At 36.6% G+C, this 22,920-nt stretch overlaps 2 gene segments (V, D, J or C); both read right to left on the reverse strand.

The window, feature by feature from the left end:
- Positions 1–1,043: 1,043 nt before the first annotated feature.
- LOC120529523 lies at positions 1,044–1,489 on the reverse strand. The segment is given in 2 exon segments: positions 1,044–1,360; positions 1,441–1,489. Coding segments are annotated over 2 exon segments (366 nt in total).
- Positions 1,490–22,127: 20,638 nt separating this feature from the next.
- Positions 22,128–22,720, reverse strand: LOC120536525. The segment is given in 2 exon segments: positions 22,128–22,444; positions 22,628–22,720. Coding segments are annotated over 2 exon segments (366 nt in total).
- Positions 22,721–22,920: the final 200 nt, after the last annotated feature.

Here is a 22,920-nt window from a genome sequence, read left to right on the forward strand (position 1 = left end):
CCTTGTCTGGACAATCTTTTCAGTGTCCTCAAGATACAGGGAATGATCAGCTGGTTTATATCTTATAGGCATTACTGCTACAGGAGTTCATCTGACTTCTGCCATTGGAAATTTAGTTTTTTAATTTTCCAATTTTGGAATTTATTGTCCCTTTTTAAGTTTTATTTATATCATTTTCTTTTTCTATAACTCTAGATTATTAGTAATGTTCATATCCATCTAGACTGGGGTATGTTTTCACTTTTACTGATGAATAATTTTAATTTTTCTTGGAGTATTAAATAGATTAAGTTACATCAGAAAGAAAATGGGATTAATTCATAAACTAATTAATAAATTAATAAACACATTTGATGTTTATGGGTACAAGTACAGATGTACACATGTAACACAAGAAACTTAAATGGCCTGATCAGAATTACAAAGTGAGTCAGATGTTGCAACTGAATAGGCAATATTATTTTTTAATGTGCCATTCTTTAGCAATACACAACAGTACGGGTCTATTACTTTGCAGCGTGGAGTCAGAGTTTATTTTCAAAGCCCTAGAATGAATGCAGGAATGACCCTTGGACAGGATACAGTTATAAACACACATTCACCAAGCTGATCTTCAGGTATCAATCAAGGTGTCAATCAGTCTAAAGTGGTCATCTTTGGGAGTGAATGTGTGAACTCCAACCAGCAGTAACCAGGCCAGAAACTCAACCAGAATTCTTGGAGTTACAAGGCAATAGTGCTAACCACTGCACTGCCATGCTGGTTTAGGAAGCAAAGCATTACTAAAACAAACATCTGTAAAACAATACTGTTATCTGTGTTTTCCCTGATGTAAAAGAAATCATTATAAAGATTGTGAAATTCCTAATTTTGAATTTCAGAACATACAGTAGTTATGAATAAATAAATAGAACTTTATGTATTTTGCTTGAGAAAAGCATAATCATGTGGTTTTCTGTTTTTCTTTTAGCTGATAAAAACAACTCTTGGTGATAGAAAAGACAAAAACAAGAGCTTTTGTAATGACAGACACTTCCCTTTGCTCACTGTGCATCTCTAGTACAGTAATACATAGCTGTGTCTGTAGTCTGCAGGCTGTTCATCTTTAAGTAGACCATGTTGTTGGAATTGTCTCTGGTGATGGTAAATCGTCCCTCAACAGATTTTGCATACCACTGGCTGCTGCCACCAGTATTGATTGCTGCCACCCATTCCAGTCCTTTACCAGGAGGTTGACGAAACCAGTGCATGTAGTAGCTACTGAAAGTGAACCCTGAGGCTTTACACGACAACTGGTGTGACTGTCCGGGCTGTAGAGTTACAGGATCAGATTCCTGCAGCTTAATTTCTGCAGAAACATCTAAAAAAATAATGAAGAAATGTAAAGACTGTTCAAACTCAAAACAAAGTTGTTGTAGACTTATTATATGAAGCACTTACCAAAGATATACAGTGTCATTAAAATCAGCATCAGGTCTATGAGCCCCATTTTGAAATAAGCTTTTGATTGTTAGACTAACATTTTTTTTTTTTTATTATTATTATTTATTAATTTTATTACAATCAATACATAGCAATCAAGTTTTACAAAAAAAAAAGAATTATGCTAAGAACAGATCGATCCCCACCCTTGAGAGAGAGAGCAAGCCAAACGTGTAAAATTTAAGGCTTTTAAAAATACCTAAATCAACAAATTCTCTGTGCTTTATAAAATCATTTCAAAATATTACTGATTAGATCCTGCCATGTTTTGAAAAAGTCTGCACAGATCCTCTAACTGAGTATTTGATTTTTTCCAATTTTAAATAATATAACACATCAGTTTCCCACTGACTTAAAAGAGGAGAGTTTGGGTTCTTCCAGTTTATCAGAATAAGTCTGCGTGCCAACAGTGTAGTGAATGCAATCACAATTTGTTTGTCTTTCTCCACTTTAAGACCCTCTGGAAGAACCCCAAACACAGCTGTTAATGGGTTAGGAGGGATTGTGAGTCCAAGACTGTCTGAGAGGTAATTAAAAATTTTTGTCCAGAATAATGTTAATTTGGAGCAGGCCCAGAACATGTGACCTAGTGAGGCTGGGGCTTGGTTGCAACGTTCGCAGGTTGGATCATGCCCTGGAAACATTTTGGAGAGTTTTAGTCGAGACAGATGTGCTCGATATATAATTTTGAGTTGTATAATTGTATGCTTTGCATATGGAGCTTGAGTGAATTCTCTGCATTGCTACTTTCCACTCCTTTTCTGATATATTAATTGAGAGGTCATTTTCCCAGTGTCCTCTTGGATCTTTGAAAGGAAGGGATTGTAAAAGGATTTTATATATTGTAGAGATGGAGTCTAACTCCTTGAAATTGAGCAATAATTTTTCCAGCGTGGATGAGGGTGCAAGATGAGGAAAATCTGGAAGGTTCTGTTTAACAAAGTTCCTGATTTGAAGATAGTGAAAGAAATTTGTAGCTGGAATGTTAAATTTGGAATGTAATTGTTCATAGGATGCAAAGACGTTGTCTATATAAAGATCTCTAAGCAAGTTAATTCCAAATTTTTCCAGATATTAAAACTGCATATGTTTGTGAGGGTTGAAAGAGGTGGTTCTTTTGCAGGGGTGCCACAGAAAGAAGCTTCTCCGTCTTAAAATGCTTTCTACATTGGTTCCAGATTCTAAGTGAGTGGAGCACAATTGGGTTATTAGTGTATTGCCGATAACGTGTGTTTATTGGAGCACAAAGCAAGGAATACAAAGAAGTACTGCAGGATTTTACTTCTATTGCGGTCCATGCCTGTGTATGTTCTTCTATTTGTGTCCAGGTTCTTATCGACTGTATATTTGCGCCCAGTAATAAAACTGGAAGTTAGGTAGAGCCATGCCGCCTTCTGCCTTTTGTCTTTGTAGGGTCGCTCTTTTGATGCGTGGATGTTTAGAATTCCAAATAAATGAGGTTATTGTTGAATCTAATTGCTTAAAGAACGATTTATTAATGTATATTGGTATGTTTTGAAATAAAAAGGAGCTTAGGAAGAATATTCATCTTAACAGTGTTAATTCTTCCAGCTAGTGTGAGATGAAGGGTTGACCATCTATGCAAGTCTTGTTTAATTTTTTCCATACAGACGACGAAATTTTGTTGATAAAGAGCTTTATGTTTACTTGTGATGTTTACCCGAGGTATTTAAACTGTTCTGCAATGATAAAAGGAAGGGTGTCTAATCTAATATTATATGCTTGCGAATTCACGGAAAGAGTACACTTTTATTCAGATTAATTCTGAGACCAGAGAGCTTTTGAAATTCTGTGAGTGCTGCTAAGACTGCAGGCACAGAATTTTCTGGGTCCGATATATACAGTACCATGTCATCTGCATATAATGAGATTTTCTGTTCCAGTCCTTCTCTGCTAATCCCCTTTATCTGATCAGTATTTCGACAATGTATTGCCAGTGGTTCAATGGCAATTGCAAACAGCAGTGGTGACAAAGGGCATCCTTGTCTTGTGCCACGTTCTAGTTTAAAGTAGTCTGAGCAAATGTTATTGATGCAAACTGAAGCTTCTGGGTTAGTATACAGTAATTTAATCCATGCACAAATGTTCGGGCCAAACCCAAACTTCTCCAAAATAGTAAAAGGTATTTCCATTCAATCATGTCGAATGCTTTTTCTGCATCCAATGATAATAATATTTCTGGGGTGTTTGATTTAGTTGGTGAGTATATTACATTAAACAGGCGTCGAAGATTTGAAGATAAGTGTCGGCCCCTAATAAATCCAGTTTGGTCTTGTGATATTACTGAGGGAGCACTTTCTCCATCCTTCTAGCTATGATTTTAGAGAGTATTTTAACGTCGTTATTCAGAAGTGAAATTGGTCTGTATGATGCACATTGTAATAAGTCCTTATTTTGTTTTGGAAAGACAGTGATTAGTGCTTGGCGAAAGGTTTGTGGAAGAGATTGGTTATCTCTGGCTTCTGTAAATGTTGCTAATAGGAGGGAGCTAGCTGAGCGGAGAATTTCTTGTAAAACTCTGCAGGGTAGCCATCAGGGCCTGCTGCTTTTCCACCTTGGAGTGACTTTATAGCATCCAGTAATTCTGATAATGACAGAGGTTTATCGAGCTCCTCCACACTAAAAGCGTCAATTTGTGGTATCTGTAATTTATCCAGAAATGCATTAGATTGTATATTGTCTTCTTTAAACTCAGTAGTATATAGGGATTTATAGTAGTCTCTAAAAGTGTACATTATATTTTTGTGTTCGATGATTTTATCTCCATTCGTGTTAGTAATTACGAGATTGCGTATGCATATCTTGCTTGTGAATTTGTTGCTAAAAGCTTATTAGCTTTCTCTCCATGTTCATAATAATGATGTCTGGATTTGTAAATTAGTTGTTCGGTTTCTTTAGTTGTCAAGAGGTTTAATTCTGAATGTAGAGCCTGCCTCCTCTTATGTAGAGTCTCGCTTGGTAGTCTGGCATGTTCTTCATCTATTTTAGTAATTTCGCTTTTATCTCTGCTACTTTCTTCGCTCGGATTTATTTCTGTGGGAAAGATATGAGATAATCTGTCCTCTTAAGAAGGCCTTAAGAGTTTCCCAGAGTATTCCTGCAGAGATCTCAGGGGATGTATTTGTCTCTAGAAAGAATTCAATTTGTTTGGATATAAATTCAGTACAATTCTCGTCAGCTAATAGAAGCGGATTGAGACGCCATCTGCGGGTGAGTGTATGGGGCTTAGTAATTTCAGCTCCAAGATCATCGGAGCATGGTCTGAAATAACAATAGCATCGTATTTACAAGATTTAATCTTAGGCAAGAAGTTATTATCTATAAAGAAGTAATCAATCCTTGAGTAGCAATGATGTACTGGTGAGTAGAAAGAATATGTTCTTGAATTTGGGTTTAAAACCTCCAGGGATCTGATAAGTTGTGATCAGTTATAAACTTTGTAATTATCTTTGCGGTGTTAGTTGCGTTCCCCTGTGGAGGAAGTCTTATCTAAAAGTGGATTTAGAACACAATTAAAGTCCCCAGCCATTATAAGTTTATGAGTGTTCAGATTGGGAATGGATGCAAATAAATTTTGTATAAATTCCTTATCATCAACATTAGGTGCATAAACATTTATCAAAATCATTTTACAGTTAGATAAGTCTCCCATGACCATCACATATCTCCCTTCAGGATCCAATACTACATCTGATGCTACAAATGGTACTGTTCTATGTATGAGAATTCCCACCCCTCTAGTTTTCTTTGTAAAACTAGAATGGAACATTTGGCCAGTCCAGTCTTTTGCAGCGGAACTGATCCTTACTTAGTAAGTGGGTTTCCTGTAAAAATACTATTTTAGCATTTAGACCTGTTAGGTGAGAAAGTACTTTCTTTCTCTTTAATTCGTGATTCAGGCCTTTAACATTCCAGCTTACGAAGTTAACTGTCCCATCATGGAGACACTGATTCTGAGTTTTTGGTGTCATATTATAGTCTTAACTGGAAGTGAAATAGTTTAGGTCTTAATTTCCTATTCCCCAAGAGTTGTTGCCATGCAGCTTATTATTACGTTGATAGTTATAATTATAAAGATTGAGATGATAGATTAGATATAGATCAAGCCTGCTCTCTTTCTCTTCCCCTTAACCCCCACCCTCCCTTTTTGCCTCCCCAGGTGAGGCTAAAACCCACTTCATGCAGTCCCAGTCCTCTGACATACCCAGAGACAGAGCACGTCCAAAGCACATCAAGCCCCCATGCAGTGGCGCTTTAAGGTTAAAAGATAGAGATATCTGTTACCAATATAGTCTTTAAAAGAGGGAAAAAAAAAAAGAAAAGAATTTTGCACTTAATATATATATATATATATACATACATATATATACATATATATATATATATATATATATATATATATATATATATACATACATATAATCTTCATCAATTTTAGTGCATTAAGATGATATCCCCAGATAATAAACCCAGGTGATGGTGTTAAAGATGTGTCCAAAACAAGCATAACAAGTCTTAATGCAGTAATAGCAATAACAGCAAACCAAGGGTATGATATTGAACAGTCTCATTTAGGGTACACATGAAATAATTAGAAAAAAAAAAGAGGAGGAAAACGTAATTAAGCACAATAAAACATAAACATTTAGCCCTAGTAATACTAAGTAATGATAAGTAATAAGTAAGTAATAATAATATAAGAATATGAGAATATATGCTGATAAAAACCCGTATTTTAAAACAAATAGATCAGACAGTAGATTATTAATCCTAGCTTTATCATTTACCGCCATGACTCACAATTATGTATCAGAATAGTCCCGGGATCAGCTTTCTTAACTCATTTTCTGCCTCCTCCTTGCTAGCGAAAACATAGAAATGACCCTGCCATTCCACTTTCAGTTTTGCGGATACAGGAGGCCGATTTGACATTGGCTTGCCGTAGCCGCTGTTTAATATTATAGAAGGCAGCGCGTTTGATAGCTGTTGCTGGAGAGAAGTCAGGGAAGACGCGAATGTGGCAATCTTCATATATAATATCTTCCTTTTTTCCTGAGGAGTTCCATCACCTCTAACTTAAATGATAATCGTTCAAAACGGACTATAAAAGATCTTGGTCGGGTCTGACGGTGTTTGATCAGCAGACGCTGTAAGCGCTGCTATCTCAGATTCTGCTTTAAAGTCGCCCGATTATTTTAGAAAAAGTTCAGTTGCGAATTTCACCGGGTTTAAACTTTCTCGATTCTCCGGCAAGCCTTCAATTCTGACATTATACCTTCTATTCCCATCTTCTAAAGCAGCCAGTCTGTCTCCAAGTTTTTCTCCGAGTTTTTTACATTCAACTGACATTTACTGCTCTTTCCTCGGCACTGGCAGCTAGATGTTCGGCTATTTAGATCCGATTCGTGAATGTCTCACTAAGAAGCTCCAATCCACGAGCAAGCGCGCTCAGTTTACCGAAGTTTTTCTCAATGCGCTCTTCAATTTTACCCAGCACCTGTCGAAGTTCAAGTTGTACCTCTTGACGCAGCCTTTCATTTGCCTGTTGGATTTCCTGTCGCAGACATTCATTGGCCTGTTTCATCTCCTGTTTTAATTCCTGTTTCAGTCTCTCATGTGCCTTTGCCGTTGCTTTCTCATTAGCCTTCTCGCTTTTCTTTATATCTTGCCTGAGCTCAGCGAGCAACACTTTCAGTTCAGATAGCTCAAATGTGCCTTCTTGTACCGTAGATGAAGCAGCAGACTCTGCTGAAGCGGTGTCCCGCTGCTCCAGTCAGCGTGATTGCGTAACTGAAGCCGCGGACCTCCCGGCCTTTTCCAGTTTCAGGTAATCCTCTCCAATCGGCGAGCTATCCACATCTGCACTCACGATCGCACCTTCGCTCCCCTTTTCGCTCTCAGCCGGCGACGATGTAGCGGACCGTGGTCCCGAGGAGTCTGTACTTTCGCCCATCTGATCCAGGTCGGTCTCTGAGAGGCCGTATCTCGAACTAGGGCTTGCTGATCGCAGCTTGGATGTAGCTTTAGTCTTCGATTCTTTCGGACCCCCCTTCTTGTTGGCCATGTTTATATGTGTTTACATATACTGTAGCGGTCCCTCTCGGGTTGAATAAATACAGGATATCTCAGAATAATAAGCAAATAATATGAAAAATAGCACCACTGCTAGCGGAGCTCCACTTCAGACGTCCATCTCTCGCATCGGACGAGACTAACATTTAAAGCACTGAAATGCGGTACCTATTATAGGAGCTGTTGAGATCAGATAGGAAGAAGCAGTAGAGTCAACTTTGCATAAATCTCAGAATGGGAGGTGCAGATACAGTAAATCACACAGAATTGTTCTTCAGCTGTATAAGCTTTTCAGAGATGCTGTTTAATTTTTGAAAAACTGAATTCACTGGTGTTGAAGATTCTCTACAAATTTACATCACAACAGTCATATCACCACTGAATGTACTTAAATGTGCTAAACTTTTGCTTGATATTTAGTCTGACTTTTGTACTAACTTATGAATCTAAAAAATGCCGCTATTCTGTGTGTCAGTACTGCTAGACATGGATACATTTAGGATATCCATTCTTAGTATTTCTAAAAACATTATCATTACAATTACATCTGCTGATACACATCAAACATTAGAGAATTATTTTAAATTTAAAATCTAACGAGTATTTGTATAATATCCAGCAAGTAATTTTATTAGTTTAATAACAATCATAATAATGTGAAAATGGCTGGTACCCTGTCCAGGGATTGTTCATGCCAAGAACCTAATGCTTGCTGGGTTATGCTCCAACTTCCCCTTGACCCATCTCAGGATAAGCAGGTTTAGAAGATGGATGGACAGATGGGCAGCTGATTTTATGGGGGAATACCATAGAGGATTGCACTGTTCAATGATAAACATAAAATGACATGACTGAACTTTGCCTAGACCTACTGAGAGAAACCAAAATCCTTCTGGAAAAATGTTGATGAAACTAAAGTAGGTCTGTTTAGCAATGCATACCACTAATTAGTTTATAGTATATGAAATTAAGCTTACCAAGTAAAGTATACAATTAAAAATAGTGTGGGATCCATAAAGTAGGAGAGAGTGGGCATTACCCATTCTTTTAAGCTTTAGTGGCACACCAGACATGTTAAGGCAGCAGATATATCAGACATCCAGCTGTGAAAATGCCCCATTTGATTTCCAAACTAAGTGACTAAACTCCAGTTTATACCAGGATCTGTTTATATGTCATTTAATAAGAAAAGTGTACATCAGAGTTGAACAAACATCTTTCTCAAGTCCCCTCTGCAGACTCTGTGAGCCAGAATGTACAAAGTGGACTCAAGCAAGAACAAAGAAATGTAAAACAATGAATGACAACTCGTATATGAGGAAACACTAATTTTGTAACTGGAAGTGAGTCTAATTTAATCAGTACAAGTTATTCATTCCCTTTAAATTCTCTGCACTATCCTGAAGAATCTCTCTGAGGATATTGTCTGATTCTCTCTGGTTGACTTCTCTTGAGAACTCTGAAGGAACTCCCACAGGAGCTCTTCCTTCATTCTCCAAAATGACTGAAAACCTCTGAAACCTACTTTCTTCCTTGGGAGCATGCAATAAGTGTATACGTTTAATATGTCACTGTACTCTGTGCAAATGTAGTTTATAAATCTGCCTTTTTCTACTCACATGTACAGAGCCAGTTTTAGCACAGGGGTTTACCATTTAAGAACTGCTAGGCAAAGTAAAAGACAGCTGGGGAAACGTGCACTATTTTACGTCTGTCAGAGTCAGAATGAAATTGTATCCTCTTTGCACTGTTTGGAATGGCATGATTCACCTAAGTGGGGGGCCTGCACATAAAGAAAGAGTATAAAGCCTTGGAACATTGCCCGGCACACCTTTGAAGCCGACAGACGGATGAGAGATAACATCATCCGATACTGAAAATCCTTTCAAAGCAGCAACGAAAATGGCAGACTCTACATATCGGGCCCCCACTCCCAAAGGTCTTGCTATTGGCTTCCTTCATCTGTTATGCAGCATATGCCGTCATTAAAGAAAGCTAAGTTATTTCTCCTATGTGATTTCTTACTGTCATATCACTAAGGGAGGGGTATTGCCTTTTTATATTATATCTATATAGTTTTGGGTAATGTAACACGCAGCAATTACAAAAGAACTCATTCCCTCTGCTGGATACAAATAGCAACAAGGGTGGGATTGTGGCTAAATTACTAACCACATCATATTTATAATATATCATATATATATAAAATACGCTTCTGATAATGACGGCGCGGAGGGTCTTGATCAAGTACTAAGATTACTGGGATGGTCGCGCACAGTCATGGACTCCCGTGGCCGATTTATACTGCTCCAAATGCCTGGCCCAAATTTGAAGGGAATATTAATCCCATGAACGTGCAAGAGGTGGTCTTGGAACATGGGCTACAGTGCAGGGGCAAGAAAGAACAGATAGCTGCCGCTGAATTATAACTTAAAAGTCCAAAGTATGATTATAGAATGTGAGGACTTAAACAAGAAACAGAAAACTTAGAAGAGAAACAAATTATCTCTTGAGCGTGCATGGAAAATGCCATGTCCTGAGACGAACAAGTGGAAAATAAAATAAAATAAAATCTTAGCAGTATGCTTAGTGCAGGATCAACAAAAAAATAAAAACAACACCCGTGTCCTGAATATGTCTAAACAACTTCTGCCTTAGCCAAGTAAACTACTTGGGCATGATGTGGGATAAAATCTAATAAAGAAAAATAAAAGATTAAATACTGTTGTTCAGAGTCTGGGGTGGCAGATGCTGTCATTTGTCATTATTTGTAAGTCTGTCTATTATTTGTCTGTCAGCTGACTAATCAATAATGTGAAGCAGATCCTAAAAGTGGGGGACACCCCACATAATATAATAATAGGGGATCATATCCAAATTTTATACATTGTAATACATGTGAATGTTTAAAAAAAACTGAGCTTGGAATGTCATTGATGAAGCCTAGAAACAGAGACAGTGATAAATAAAGCCATGACCTACTGACCCTGTCTGAGGTTTTTATGAAACCAGAAGGACAGCTTGTACCATGGTCAGTTAAGAATTGAAACATCTGAATTTCAATAAAGTATTGTAAGCATAAAAATAATGTAACTTCAAAACTATAGTTGTTCTTTTTCTCCAGATTCAGCAAACACCCTGTGATCAATGGATGAAACACACAGGATATTCATATACAAGCTGCAAGAAATAGTTTAACAGCAAGTTTGGGCAGAGAAATTAGATGTAATCTTACCAACGGGTGGTAAATGTTTGCTTATCAATCACAGATTAATGAACAGCAATTATTGGAATTATTTCCTTGCATGCTGATTTGTTGTGCAAGTATAAGGGTATAATATAACATCCTGTATAATAAAATATTTAAATGATAAAATAATTGTAAGGTGCAAACAGGCTAAATGTTGCTATATTAAACTAAAGTAGACTCTTTCTCTAGTCTTATCCAATACAGTAAAGAGGTCTTACTTATTTTGATGTATGGGAAAGGATTATTATTAATACTTCAGTAATAATGAAATGTATTAGAACTGAAATGCATGCATTCATTTGTATCTGTTAGCGATTAATTTTATGAAGATTTGTTGTTACATCAATGTATCAAGGTTAGTGCTCAGTAATAATGCACATAACTGAATGGATTGTTAAGTCAGTTATACATCAGGAAATTTATGTTACATGGAAATAATTCAAATGTTCAATATTAAATATGTAACATCTTGTTATAATTTAAGACACCTGTGATGGATAACTGATGCAATGTGTTTATTTTGAAGAAACTTTTTCACTAGCCGGATTAAAATGTAATAAATTGACATATTCATTTATCTCTAACTGTGGTTGTCTATTTTGTCCAAATTCTTTTCATTCTGATGCTCTGATGCTTTGATTTTTGATAACTAACCTGAATGCTGTTACATGTAATGTAAGCACACTCTCACCTCCTCAGAGACATTTTATTTCACAAGGAAATGCACCTGCTCTTTGTGCAAGAAGCACATTAAGAATTTGTTTGGTGCCTTTTTGAGATGCTGTGTCAAGATTTCTGCTTTTACTATATCCTCAGAGTCGAAAATCATCTTGTGGGGCAATGATGGGGGCTGATTTTGTTATGTGTTGTTAAAGCTGTCTGGCAGGAAAGTTACCTGCCCTTCAACTCCCGACAAAAATGAATTTTATCTCACAATGACAAATAAAATTTTGCCTTCTTTCTGAATATAACCTTATAATTGGTATGGATATGAATGCCTTTATTCATCTATCTTTAGATCAATCCCCTCCCTTGAAAATTCAATGCATCCCTCCATCTTCATCTTCGCTAGTGCAAGTTATGGCTGACCTTAATTTGTTTAATTACTCTTGTTTTTTTAAACAACAATGTAAAGGATTGTTTTTTCTTTTCCTTCTCTCACTACAAATCTTTATCTGGGATTGATTATATTTTTACTGTATATCTAAATATCGTGCATCCTTGTGCGTCAATTCTTTCACATCCTCTTCCATCATTATGACATCACAGACAAACACATCTTCTACTTTATTTACTTACAGTATTTTAATTTTGAAGGCTTGGAATGGCATTATAATCTCTCACTCTTACAAAACAGCAAATTTAAAGATCAGGTATCCACTAAACTGGACAAGTTCACAACCTGTAATGTTAGCTCTGTTCAAGACTCCAGTTTTGTTTGAATGCTCATTAAGGTGTTTATTCTTGGTTTTTCTATTTCTTTCACTTCTAATGTTGCCACATTATGCACAAGGAAGCTTCTGAGTTCAAGTTACAGCTGAATAATTTGGAATCAATCTAGGCCTAGCGTATCATGTTCAGTACATGAAGCTTGTATTTCTCAATCCAGAACAGAAACCAATGGGCCTCATTTATGTGAATTTCACATACTATGGAGCAATATTGTACTTAAGGTCAATTTTTAGCTCTCAGGATGTGCAAATGAGATTCTTCTTCATCTATTTCTAACAAATCAAAATGTTTAAATAATACCAAAACACTCTTGAAATTAGTGATCATTTTGTGAATTTCTATAATGATCTTTCTCTTCTTTAGCTATACCTAAACTTTCTTTGGATGATGCTTTGTGACTGGAAGCTCCAGTTACTATCAGTAAGTTTACTGATGCTCTCAAATCTTTTTCTAAAGGGAAGGAAGTCTCTGGGGACCAAACAGAATTCAATCAGAAGTAATGCAAACCTTTTGGCCTCAACTGGCTCAACGTTTATTTTAGATTCTTTTCTCTGTAGCAAATTCAGAGCTTCACCCTTGTATAAACTCCTTATCTCTCTTATTTTAAAGCAGCCTAAGGACTCAACTGTGTATTTTAATTACTGGTCCCTGTCATTGTTGAATACATATATGAGATTACTAGCAAAAGCGTTAGCTTATTATTTGAAATAGTCATTATTAAACAAATAAATCCTATCCAACAGGTTTTATTCCATTTTTCCACGCTGCTATTTGCACACCTCTTTTTTCTTACTGTTAACAATGATTCTTCTATAGGCCTCCCTGCATTTATATTGTCTGGACAATCTTTTCAGTGTCCTCAAGATACAGGGTATGATCAACTGGTTTATATCTGATAGGCATTACTGCTAATTTTTAAAAAATGATGATCCTGCAGGAGTTCATCTGACTTGTGCACTGGATATTTGCAGTTTTTTCATTTTTCAATTTTGGAATTTATTGTCCCTTTGTACGTTTTACGTATATCATTTCAAAAATAACTTATTTCATTGTGTTTTTCTATATCTTCATATTATTAGTAATGTTCGTATCCATCTAGGCTGGGATGTGTTTTCACTTTTACTGATCAATAATTTTCCTTTTTCTTGGAGTATTAAATAGATTAAGATACATCAGAAAGAAAGTGCGATTAATTCAAACCTTTCACGAACGCGAGTTATAAGAACACATTTGATATTTATGGGTCACATTTTCCAAGCTCAGAGGGCTTTACAAGTACAGATGCACACATGTAGCACAAGAAACTTAACACTAGAATTACCAGAGCCTACGAAAAAACTTGTAGATCCGTCCCAGCTTAAAACACTTCACATCTCTCCGTCACGTCTTTTGTCTTCTAAATTTGTAGCTAAGCAGCAAACAGCAAGCAGCCTGCTATCACATCCCCCACCAGCGCACAGTTTTCTCAGCTCAAGTCTGTTTACCTGCGTGTCAGTTGCTTGGAGTTGTATAAAGTGAGAAGTCAAGCAAAATGACACCTTTTATAAATACTATATCGTTATTTGGAACACTTGCATTTCATGTGTGTTCCGTGTCTACAATGATCTATGTAAACACATCATTAAAAAAGGTACATTTTTCATGTTTTAGTCATAATTGACAAAATGTAGCCATGTAGTTTATAATGTGTGAAGTCTGCAGTCCAAATATCAAAGAAATAGTTTCACAAAAAGTACAAATATAATGGAACAAGTACGCTTTTATTCAAAAATATAATTACAGAAAAACAACCCGCATTAGAATGCGATATTGACATGCATTTGCTAAGAGCGCTGTGGAGGCGCAACGTTATCAGCTCTTGACTAGAAGTCTGAACTTTACGGGTTCGACTCCAGATAATTCCATTTTGAAAAGTGAGCTGCACATATTCTGACTATTTTAAAATAAACACATACATTTGATTCCAGTCTGTAACAGCCAGTGTAATTTATGATACTTGTAAAGGTTCATTTTTTTTTTTAATTTTGTTATTTTCTCAGCCGCATTCACAATCCCAACTCAAACCCAAACCCCAGCCCCAAAAGCCGCCGCATTTGACACTACTACAGTATTTTCTCAGATGGGTAACTTAAATCATGATGACTGTTCTACATTGAATCAAGAATGCACTTTTGCCATCGCTGTATTTTGTATATGTACATGGGAAGCACTGCATTCGTGACTTTATGCTGTAGGAAGTAAGTAAATAAATAATATCTATATAGTAATAACAATAATTTTATTATTATATAGCAGCTTCCCTGTCTGCCTATCATATAGTGCCTTTTCTTCCTATCTATCTATATATCTATCCCCTTAGCTGTTTTTTTATATATCTACTATACAGTGCCCTATGGGGTGCCAAACAGGAAATTGTAATGATTTTCAGAATATATAAATTCATTCCTGAATATATAAATTCAAAACTTGAATATACTGTATAAAGTAATTCCTGAATATATAAAGTCGTCATCAGAATATATAAAGTCATTCCTGAATATATATAGTCAGAGTTAGAATATATAAAGTCACTCCCGAATATGTAAAGTCAAAGCCGGATTATATAAAGTCAGCGTCAGAATATATAAAGTCATTACCGAATATATAAAGTCAGCGTTGGAATATATAACCTTATTCCTGAATATATAAGTTTAAAGTCAGATTATATTGATATTGATTGAAATGACTCAGGCACATTTTTAGTAAACTCAATGAATTCCTACTACAACGCAATGAACTAAGTTAACAAAAACATCTTCAGAAAAATACTTAAAAAAAAACCCACTGTTCAGTTAATTCATTCAAAATGATGTATGTGCCTGACATTTTGAACACTATATTTATTTATTCTTTTTGTATGGGTGCATTTTTGGACGAACCTCACAAGCCCGATCGACTCTGAGTGGCTTCTGTCGAAGTTTACCTTTCACTAGTACAAGTGAAATGACAAGCACGGAAATTTTATAATTATAAATATAAAATAATAAAATAATATTTATTTATAGTATAATAATAATAAAATTACTGTTATTACTATATAAATAGAAAGGGGGTTCAGGCGGGCGGAACGGCAAAAGTTAAAAAAAAAAAAAAAACATTTTCTCCTCAGCGGGGAATCGAACTCTGGTCTCTGAGGTATGGTAAATCTGCTGCGCTCTGAGTGAGAGAATCTTCCTGATACCCCACAGAAGCTGTTGTGACATTCTTGAACCTTTTGTGAAAGTGTTTATTTGATCTTTGGCCTTCAGACTTCTTTTGTAACATTTATTACTAAAATATGAAAAAGTTTCTGTTTTACCAATATGTTTACACAGAATTACTGTAGAAATGGAACAAACATGAAATGTGTGTGTTCCAAATAACGATCTATTATTTCCACTCTAAAACTCCACTTCACTCCCAGATACTCAATCAAGATATGAGCTAGGAGAAGTTCGCGTACGTTCTGTCGGTGGGGGGATGGAATAGCCGGCTGCTTTCGGCTTGTATTTATCAGCACATTTAGATGAACAAAAGACACTGGTGGAGAGGTGAGAACGGTTTTAAAAAGCGATTTGAGGTGGGACGGATCTATTAGTTTTTTCGTAGGCTCTGGTAATTCTAGTGTTAAATGACCTGATCAGAGTTACAAAGTGAGTCAGATGTTGCAACTGAATCGGCAAAAGTATGTTTTAATGTGCCATTCTTTAGCAATGCACAACACTACAGGTCTGTTACTGAACTGTACCGAGTCACAGCTTATCTAGACAGGGTGAATGAAGTAATGACCCTTGGACAGGATACAGTTATGAACACACAGTCACGGAGCTGATCTTCAGGGGCCTCATGTATAAACGGTGTGTACGCACAGAAATGTTGCGTAAGACCTTTTCCATGTTCAAATCGCGATGTATAAAACCTACACTTGGCGTAAAGCCACGCACTTTTCCACGGTACCTCATACCTTGTCGTACGCAAGTTCTCCGCTCGGTTTTGCAGACTGGCGGCACCTAGCGTCAAAGCAATGCTACTGTTCCTGTGTGGTTACACCTTATTTTCCTGACGCGGCTTTATAAATACACAGAAACTAACCGCATATTGTTTATTAATGTAACGCATCTGATTGTAGTTAACTTGTAACAATATAATGGTCCAGGGAATAGCCATAGTAATCCAAATACCATAACTGCTTTAGTGTTGTTACTTTCACTCTCCCTCTTCTTCTTCTTTCAGCTCCTCCTGTTAGGAGTTGCCATAGCGGATCATCTTTTTCCATATTATTCTCACTGCACTACTCGGAGTATTTATATCACTGTATCTGAGTGTGAATCACAGAAGCAGCTGATCAGAAAGAGAATTATCGGTATACAGCTTTAAGGACACGCTGACTCAGCCACGGCAAAACGTTTCAAAGCCTTTCCTGACCTTGCGGTTCAAAAACAGTTTCATCCCAAGAACTATAAACGCACTCAATCAATTGCACCTTGTAGAACTGTTTGTACTTATAAGTACAATTACCCCACTGTAAACTTGCACTACAGTTATAATATCGCACAACCTGAGCCACTTTATAAAGCGCGTATTTACATATGATGACGATATCATATTTAAGGTGAAATGCAGCAAAATATGTTTATTATATTATACAGATAAAACTTTAACTTCATTTAAATCTATACTAATAAACGGCAAAGCCCTCACTGACTCACTTACTGACTGACTGACTGACTCATCACTAATTCTCCAACTTCCCGTGTAAGTAGAAGGCTGAAATTTGGTAGGGTAATTCCTTACAGCTTCCTTACAAAAGTTGGGCAGGTTTCATATCGAAATTCTACGCGTAATGGTCATAACTGGAAGCTGTTTTTCTCATTTACTGTAATGGAGATGAGCTTGAAACCCGTGGGGGCGGAGTTTCGTGTGACATCATCACGCCTTCCACGTAATCACGCAGTACGTAGAAAACCAGGAAGAGGCCCAAAAAGCACTGAAGAAAACATGCATTATATAATTGAGAAGGCTGCGAAACAATAAGAAGCGAGCGAGTGACATATACAACCATATTTATGAGTTCTGCTACTTCGGAAACAAAGCACGATGTAAACCTAAACTTTAAATTAATTTCATAGACAGGCTGCCACTGGCGTTTGTAATTTAGTGCCTACCCATATAAGGCCGTCCGTCAGCGGCAATCCAATAGCAAACTGCCACGGGTAAATATTCACGGGTGAAGGACTGTGCTTATGCAGAGGAAGATGAGATGGTCAGGGTGGTGTTTGGCACAAACTCAGCGAAACTGCAAGAGAAAGTTTTAAGTGCCGGGACTTCGGTAACATTAGATACAGCCATGGACATAGCACGACATGGCACCAGCACAGCTGGGAAACTTCGATGCATGTACACCGAGCGGCTCACGTGAACTGACGCAGTGCACAGACAAAAAGGAACAGTTCCAAAGAGCGCTGAACAAAAAACAAATTACACAATTGAAAAGGCAGCAAAAAAATATGAAGCGTCTGATACATACAAGCATATTCATAAATGCAGCTACTGTGAAAACAAAGCACACGGTGGAAAAAGTCAATGTCCCACTAAAGGAAGACAGTGTAAAAAAAAAACCTGTGCATGCAGTGTGTCGGGTCTCAGATAAAGAAGAAGACGAGCTGTTTATTGATGCAGTAAGAAACGAATCGATGAATGAAACCTGTCATCTTTACAACGATTGACAAACACGGAATGTAACTTGAACACAACACATCCTACAAATACAAACCTGATTGAAAGAAATAATGAGAATCAAATCCTTGATGACAGCAACACTCATTAAAACTCACAAAACAATTACTGTATATTGACAGTCATGTTACGTTATTTTTAAAATGTTCCCTTTTCTTTTTCATAGCTTTTAACACACTACGTCTCACTATGATACGCGGGTATATATATATGTATATATATACCCCAATCTACATACTCGAATAATGGATACTTTATTCGCCATCAATGATTGTTTTGGTAAAGCCATACTCAGTGTATTCATTAGATGAACGGTAAAAAAGTAAGAGCGAGGGGAGGATGACTTATTGAGGCATGCAGGCTGTAGTGCTGCGCCAACTCTATCTGAATTGCGCGATCACATTTGAAAAAATATATCTTTTCAAGTTCTATTTAGTCCATATGTGTCAAACTCAAGGGTCATGGCCACATCCGCCCGGCGGTAATTATATCCGGCCCGAGATCATTTTATATACTGTATTATTGTTACTAATGGCCCGGGTATATGAAGCGCTGGTAACACAATAAACTACAGATCCCATAATGCAGCGCTTCAGCTGCCTTGCCAACACTTACTGCGTTAATCAAGTCTAGCTTATGATGCTGCAAGTTATTGCGAAGCTAGCTCACACGATGCTGAAGAGAAAAGTTGATTCTGAAAATAGAGCCTTTAAAAACCGATGGGAGGCTGAGTATATGTTTAATGAACCTGTGTGTCTCATTTGTGAAGCTAATGTGGCTGTAATTACAGAATTTAATCTAAGACGGCACTATGAGACAAAACATCAGGGTAACCTGAAAGACCTGAATGCAATGCAGAAGATACAGAAAGCAGAAGAATTAAATAAGAATCTGACACTTCAGCGGACGTTTTTACCCGTGCACAATCACAAAGTGATTTCAAGTGAAGCTGCTTTTATGGGAGACACAAATGCAACAGTGCAACTTGCCCCACTTTCCCTGTTGCCAAGTAATGTTGAACCAAGTCGTCACTACGGTGTTCCCAAAATACGCACTTTGCTGATAAACTGAGCGCACTGAGTTTGCACGGCGCTTTGGTGTCTTTGAAGAACAAAAAAAGTCCATCTACATGCGGCTCGAACCTTGTGCATGTTTGGTAGTACATATCTGTGTGAGAAGCTCTTCTCAGTGATAAAAACTAACAAAACAGCACACAGGAGTCGCCTCACTGATGAGCACCTGCAGTCCATCCTGAGAATCTCCACAACACAGAACCTCACACCAAACAGAAACAAACTTGTTGCCAAAAAAAGATGCCAGGCGTCCAGCTCTAAAATGAATTATGTGAGCAAAGACAACTGAATGATTTGATTTGTTATTGCTGAAAGGAACACATTTTATTTATATTTCCAGGTTTTGTTATGCAGCATGTTCATATTTGAATTTGTATAATTTTGACAGGATATATTTTTATGGAGAGCAAAATCTTTTGGGATATTTAAAATCTAAGTTTATTTTTTATATAAAATTACATAAGAGTAAAGAAATTTGAATGTTTGTTCTTTTAACGTTTACTTTATTTCTAACTTGTATAATTTAGACAGGATATATTTTTATGGAGAGCAAAATATTATAAGTTGTTTAAGGTTTGAGTTGATTTATTCAGGAATAATATTCCTGTCTGTTTTTACCATTCCTACCAAAGATATTTCTGTCGACTAAATAAAAATTCCTTCTATTTAAAATTTAAATAGAACTTGAAGAAATACGATAGTTCATAATATCCACGCAGACTTGCACGTAAGAGCGGAGTTATCCGTTTTAACAAGCAGCGTATTGCACTGATACGAAATAGCTGTGTGTGTATATATGTAGATATGTATGTATATGTATATATATGTTTATATATGTGTGTGTGTGTATGTATATATATATATATGTATTTGTGTGTATATATGTGTGTGTATGTATGTATGTGTGTATGTATATGTATGTGTATATGTGTGTTTGTTTATATATGTGTATATGTATAGATATGTATATATATATGTTTATGTGTGTGTGTGTAAATATATATATATATTTATTTATATATATACATATATATATATATATATATATATATATATATATATATATATATATATATATATATGACAGCAACACTCATCACTCACAACAGTGACAAAACAATTACATTGACAATCATGTTACGTTATTTTCAAAATGTTTCCTTTTCTTTTTCATTGCTTCTTTAACACACTACATCTCCTCTGCGAAGCGCGGGTATTTTGCTAGTAATCTATATTCTTCACTGGGAGTGCCGTGAAGGATAGAATAATTAAACATGTACTACGAAGATATTTCAATGTTCCTTAAACGTTTTGAAGAATCGGCGTTAAGCTTACAGATGGCTTAACTTCTATTACAGAGCTGATTGTGTGGTGATTGGGTATTTGGGGAAAGAAAAGCAAGGACTGCAGTGGCGGCTACGCCAATATATACTGAATATAAAACAGAAAGAGAAAATAACAACACAGCTAAAAGCGCAGCGGCAAACTTTGGCAAAAGTTAAATGCTTGTGTCATGAGCCTGAGGCGGCTATGCAGTGTCTGCAACGGACGTGGCCATCCACCGTGCATAAGCTACCTTACTGACATTGGCGGGCAAAGGAGCCACCGATTCTTCCTCTGCCCAGTGCCATCACAAGCCTATAGCCGCCCCAGAGTACTGCTGCAATAAATTATTTCATCGAAGGTCGCACACAATCACTCATGTTTAATAATGTGCTTTAACTCCTATCATCATAAAAATGATATCACGTATACATCTCAGTATTTTAGTTATTCAGAGAGCTGTAATATCACAAATGTAATGGACTCTGTGTCCAGTTGGAGGAAGAGAGCCGGTTTAAGAAGCAAGTAGTGATTTACACACATAGAACACATAGAAGATCAAATACAAAACAAAGCATTTAACGTGCTACTTTAATTACGATGTTATTTGAGAAACTGGTTAATTAAACGATTTTAAGATGAAGTTTATGATGTTCTACTTTAATGACAAAATAAACTACGTGATTAAAGTGGAAATGTCGAGATTGAAGTTGACATTTCGTGCTTTTTCCCCACTGTGTGCCTTTTTTTCTCTGTACCCTAATAAGCTTTCATATGACACTCAGACAGTGGACTACAACTCGGCTTTTCACGGTGACTTTGATATGTGACTTCTTTTTTATTTCCGGCGCTGTGCGATTTTGTGAACGTGAGCTTTCAAGTTTCTCCAACACGCTATGTCACTCGATCAACTTCCTTTTGTTGATTATACCACGGTTTATTTGAACAAATAGTATGTTTTTCCTTTGCCTCCACTTGGTATTCGCTGAAATTCTTATATTTTCCCCCGTGCTTTTCCCATTGTCTTTTCACAGAAGGCTGAGCTTAAGGGCGATTTATATTGATTTGCATATTCAAAGTGGCGTAATTCTGGAAGGAACTGGGGCATTACATAATTGTGTGCATGAGCGTTAGTTTTCACGCTGATCGGGATTTATGTAGCAGAAGAATGTGGAAGTTGAAGTACGTACGGACTCCTGCATCTGGATTTTTCTGTGCGTAAGCACATTTCGGCTTTTGTGCTTACGCCATGTTATAGTGCGAGTTCTACGCACGGCGTTATACATGAGGCCCCTGGTGTCAATCAAGGTGTCAATCAGTCTAAATTGCTTATCTTTGGGAGTGAATGTGTGAACTCTAGCCAGCAGTAACAAGGCCAGAAGCTCAACCAGGATTCTTGGAGTTACAAGACAATAGTGCTAACCACTGCACCACCGTGCTTGCTTAGAAAGCCAAAGAAACATCTGCAAAAACAATACTGTTATCTATGTTTTACTGATCATTATAAAGCTTGTGAAATTTCTAATTTTAGGAAATTTAACCTACTGTAAAAAACTGCATTTTGAATTTCAGAATGTACTTTGCATGAGAAAAAGCATAATCATGTGGTTTTCTCTTTTTCTTTTAGCTGATAAAAACAATTTTTGGTGATAAAAAAGACAAAAATAAGAGTTTTTGTAATGACTGGCACTTCCCTTTGCTCACTGTGTATCTCTAGTACAGTAATACACGGCTGTGTCTGTAGTCTGCAGGCTGTTCATCTTTAAGTACAGCATGTTGTTAGAATTGTCTCTGGTGATGGTAAATCGTCCCTCAACAGATTTTGCATACCACTGGTTGCTAGCATCAGGTCTTATTGTTGCCACCCATTCCAGTCCTTTACCAGGAGGTTGACGAACCCAGCTCATGTAGTAGCTACTGAAAGTGAACCCTGAGGCTTTACATGATAACTGGTTTGACTGTCCGGGCTGTAGAGTTACAGGATCAGATTCCTGCAGCTTTATTTCTGCAGAAACATCTAAAAAATAATGAAGAAATTTAAAGTCTGTTCAAACTCAAAACATTTTTGCTATAAATTAATTATACAGTATATATATATATATATATATATATATATATATATATATATATATATATATATATATATATATATATATATATATGTATATATATATATATACAGTATATATGAAGTACTTACCAAATATATATAATGTCTTTAAAATCAACATCAGGTCTATGAGCCTCATTTTGAAGTAAGCTGTTGTTTGTTACACTAATATTAACAGCATTGAGCTGCTGTACGTTTTATAGCTGCTGTTGAGATCAGATAGGAAGAAGTATTAGAGGCAACTTTGCATAAATCTTAGAATGGGAGGGTTAGGCTTAGGGCAGGGGATATGGCCAGAAATGGCAGGCACAGGTACATATATTTCCAAAATTAAAAAATTCTTAAAGAGACACACACCCTGTATGTTTAAGTCACTAAAAGCA

This window comes from Polypterus senegalus, chromosome 1, assembly GCF_016835505.1.
Source record: "Polypterus senegalus isolate Bchr_013 chromosome 1, ASM1683550v1, whole genome shotgun sequence".
Classification (NCBI taxonomy): Eukaryota; Metazoa; Chordata; class Cladistia; order Polypteriformes; family Polypteridae; genus Polypterus; species Polypterus senegalus.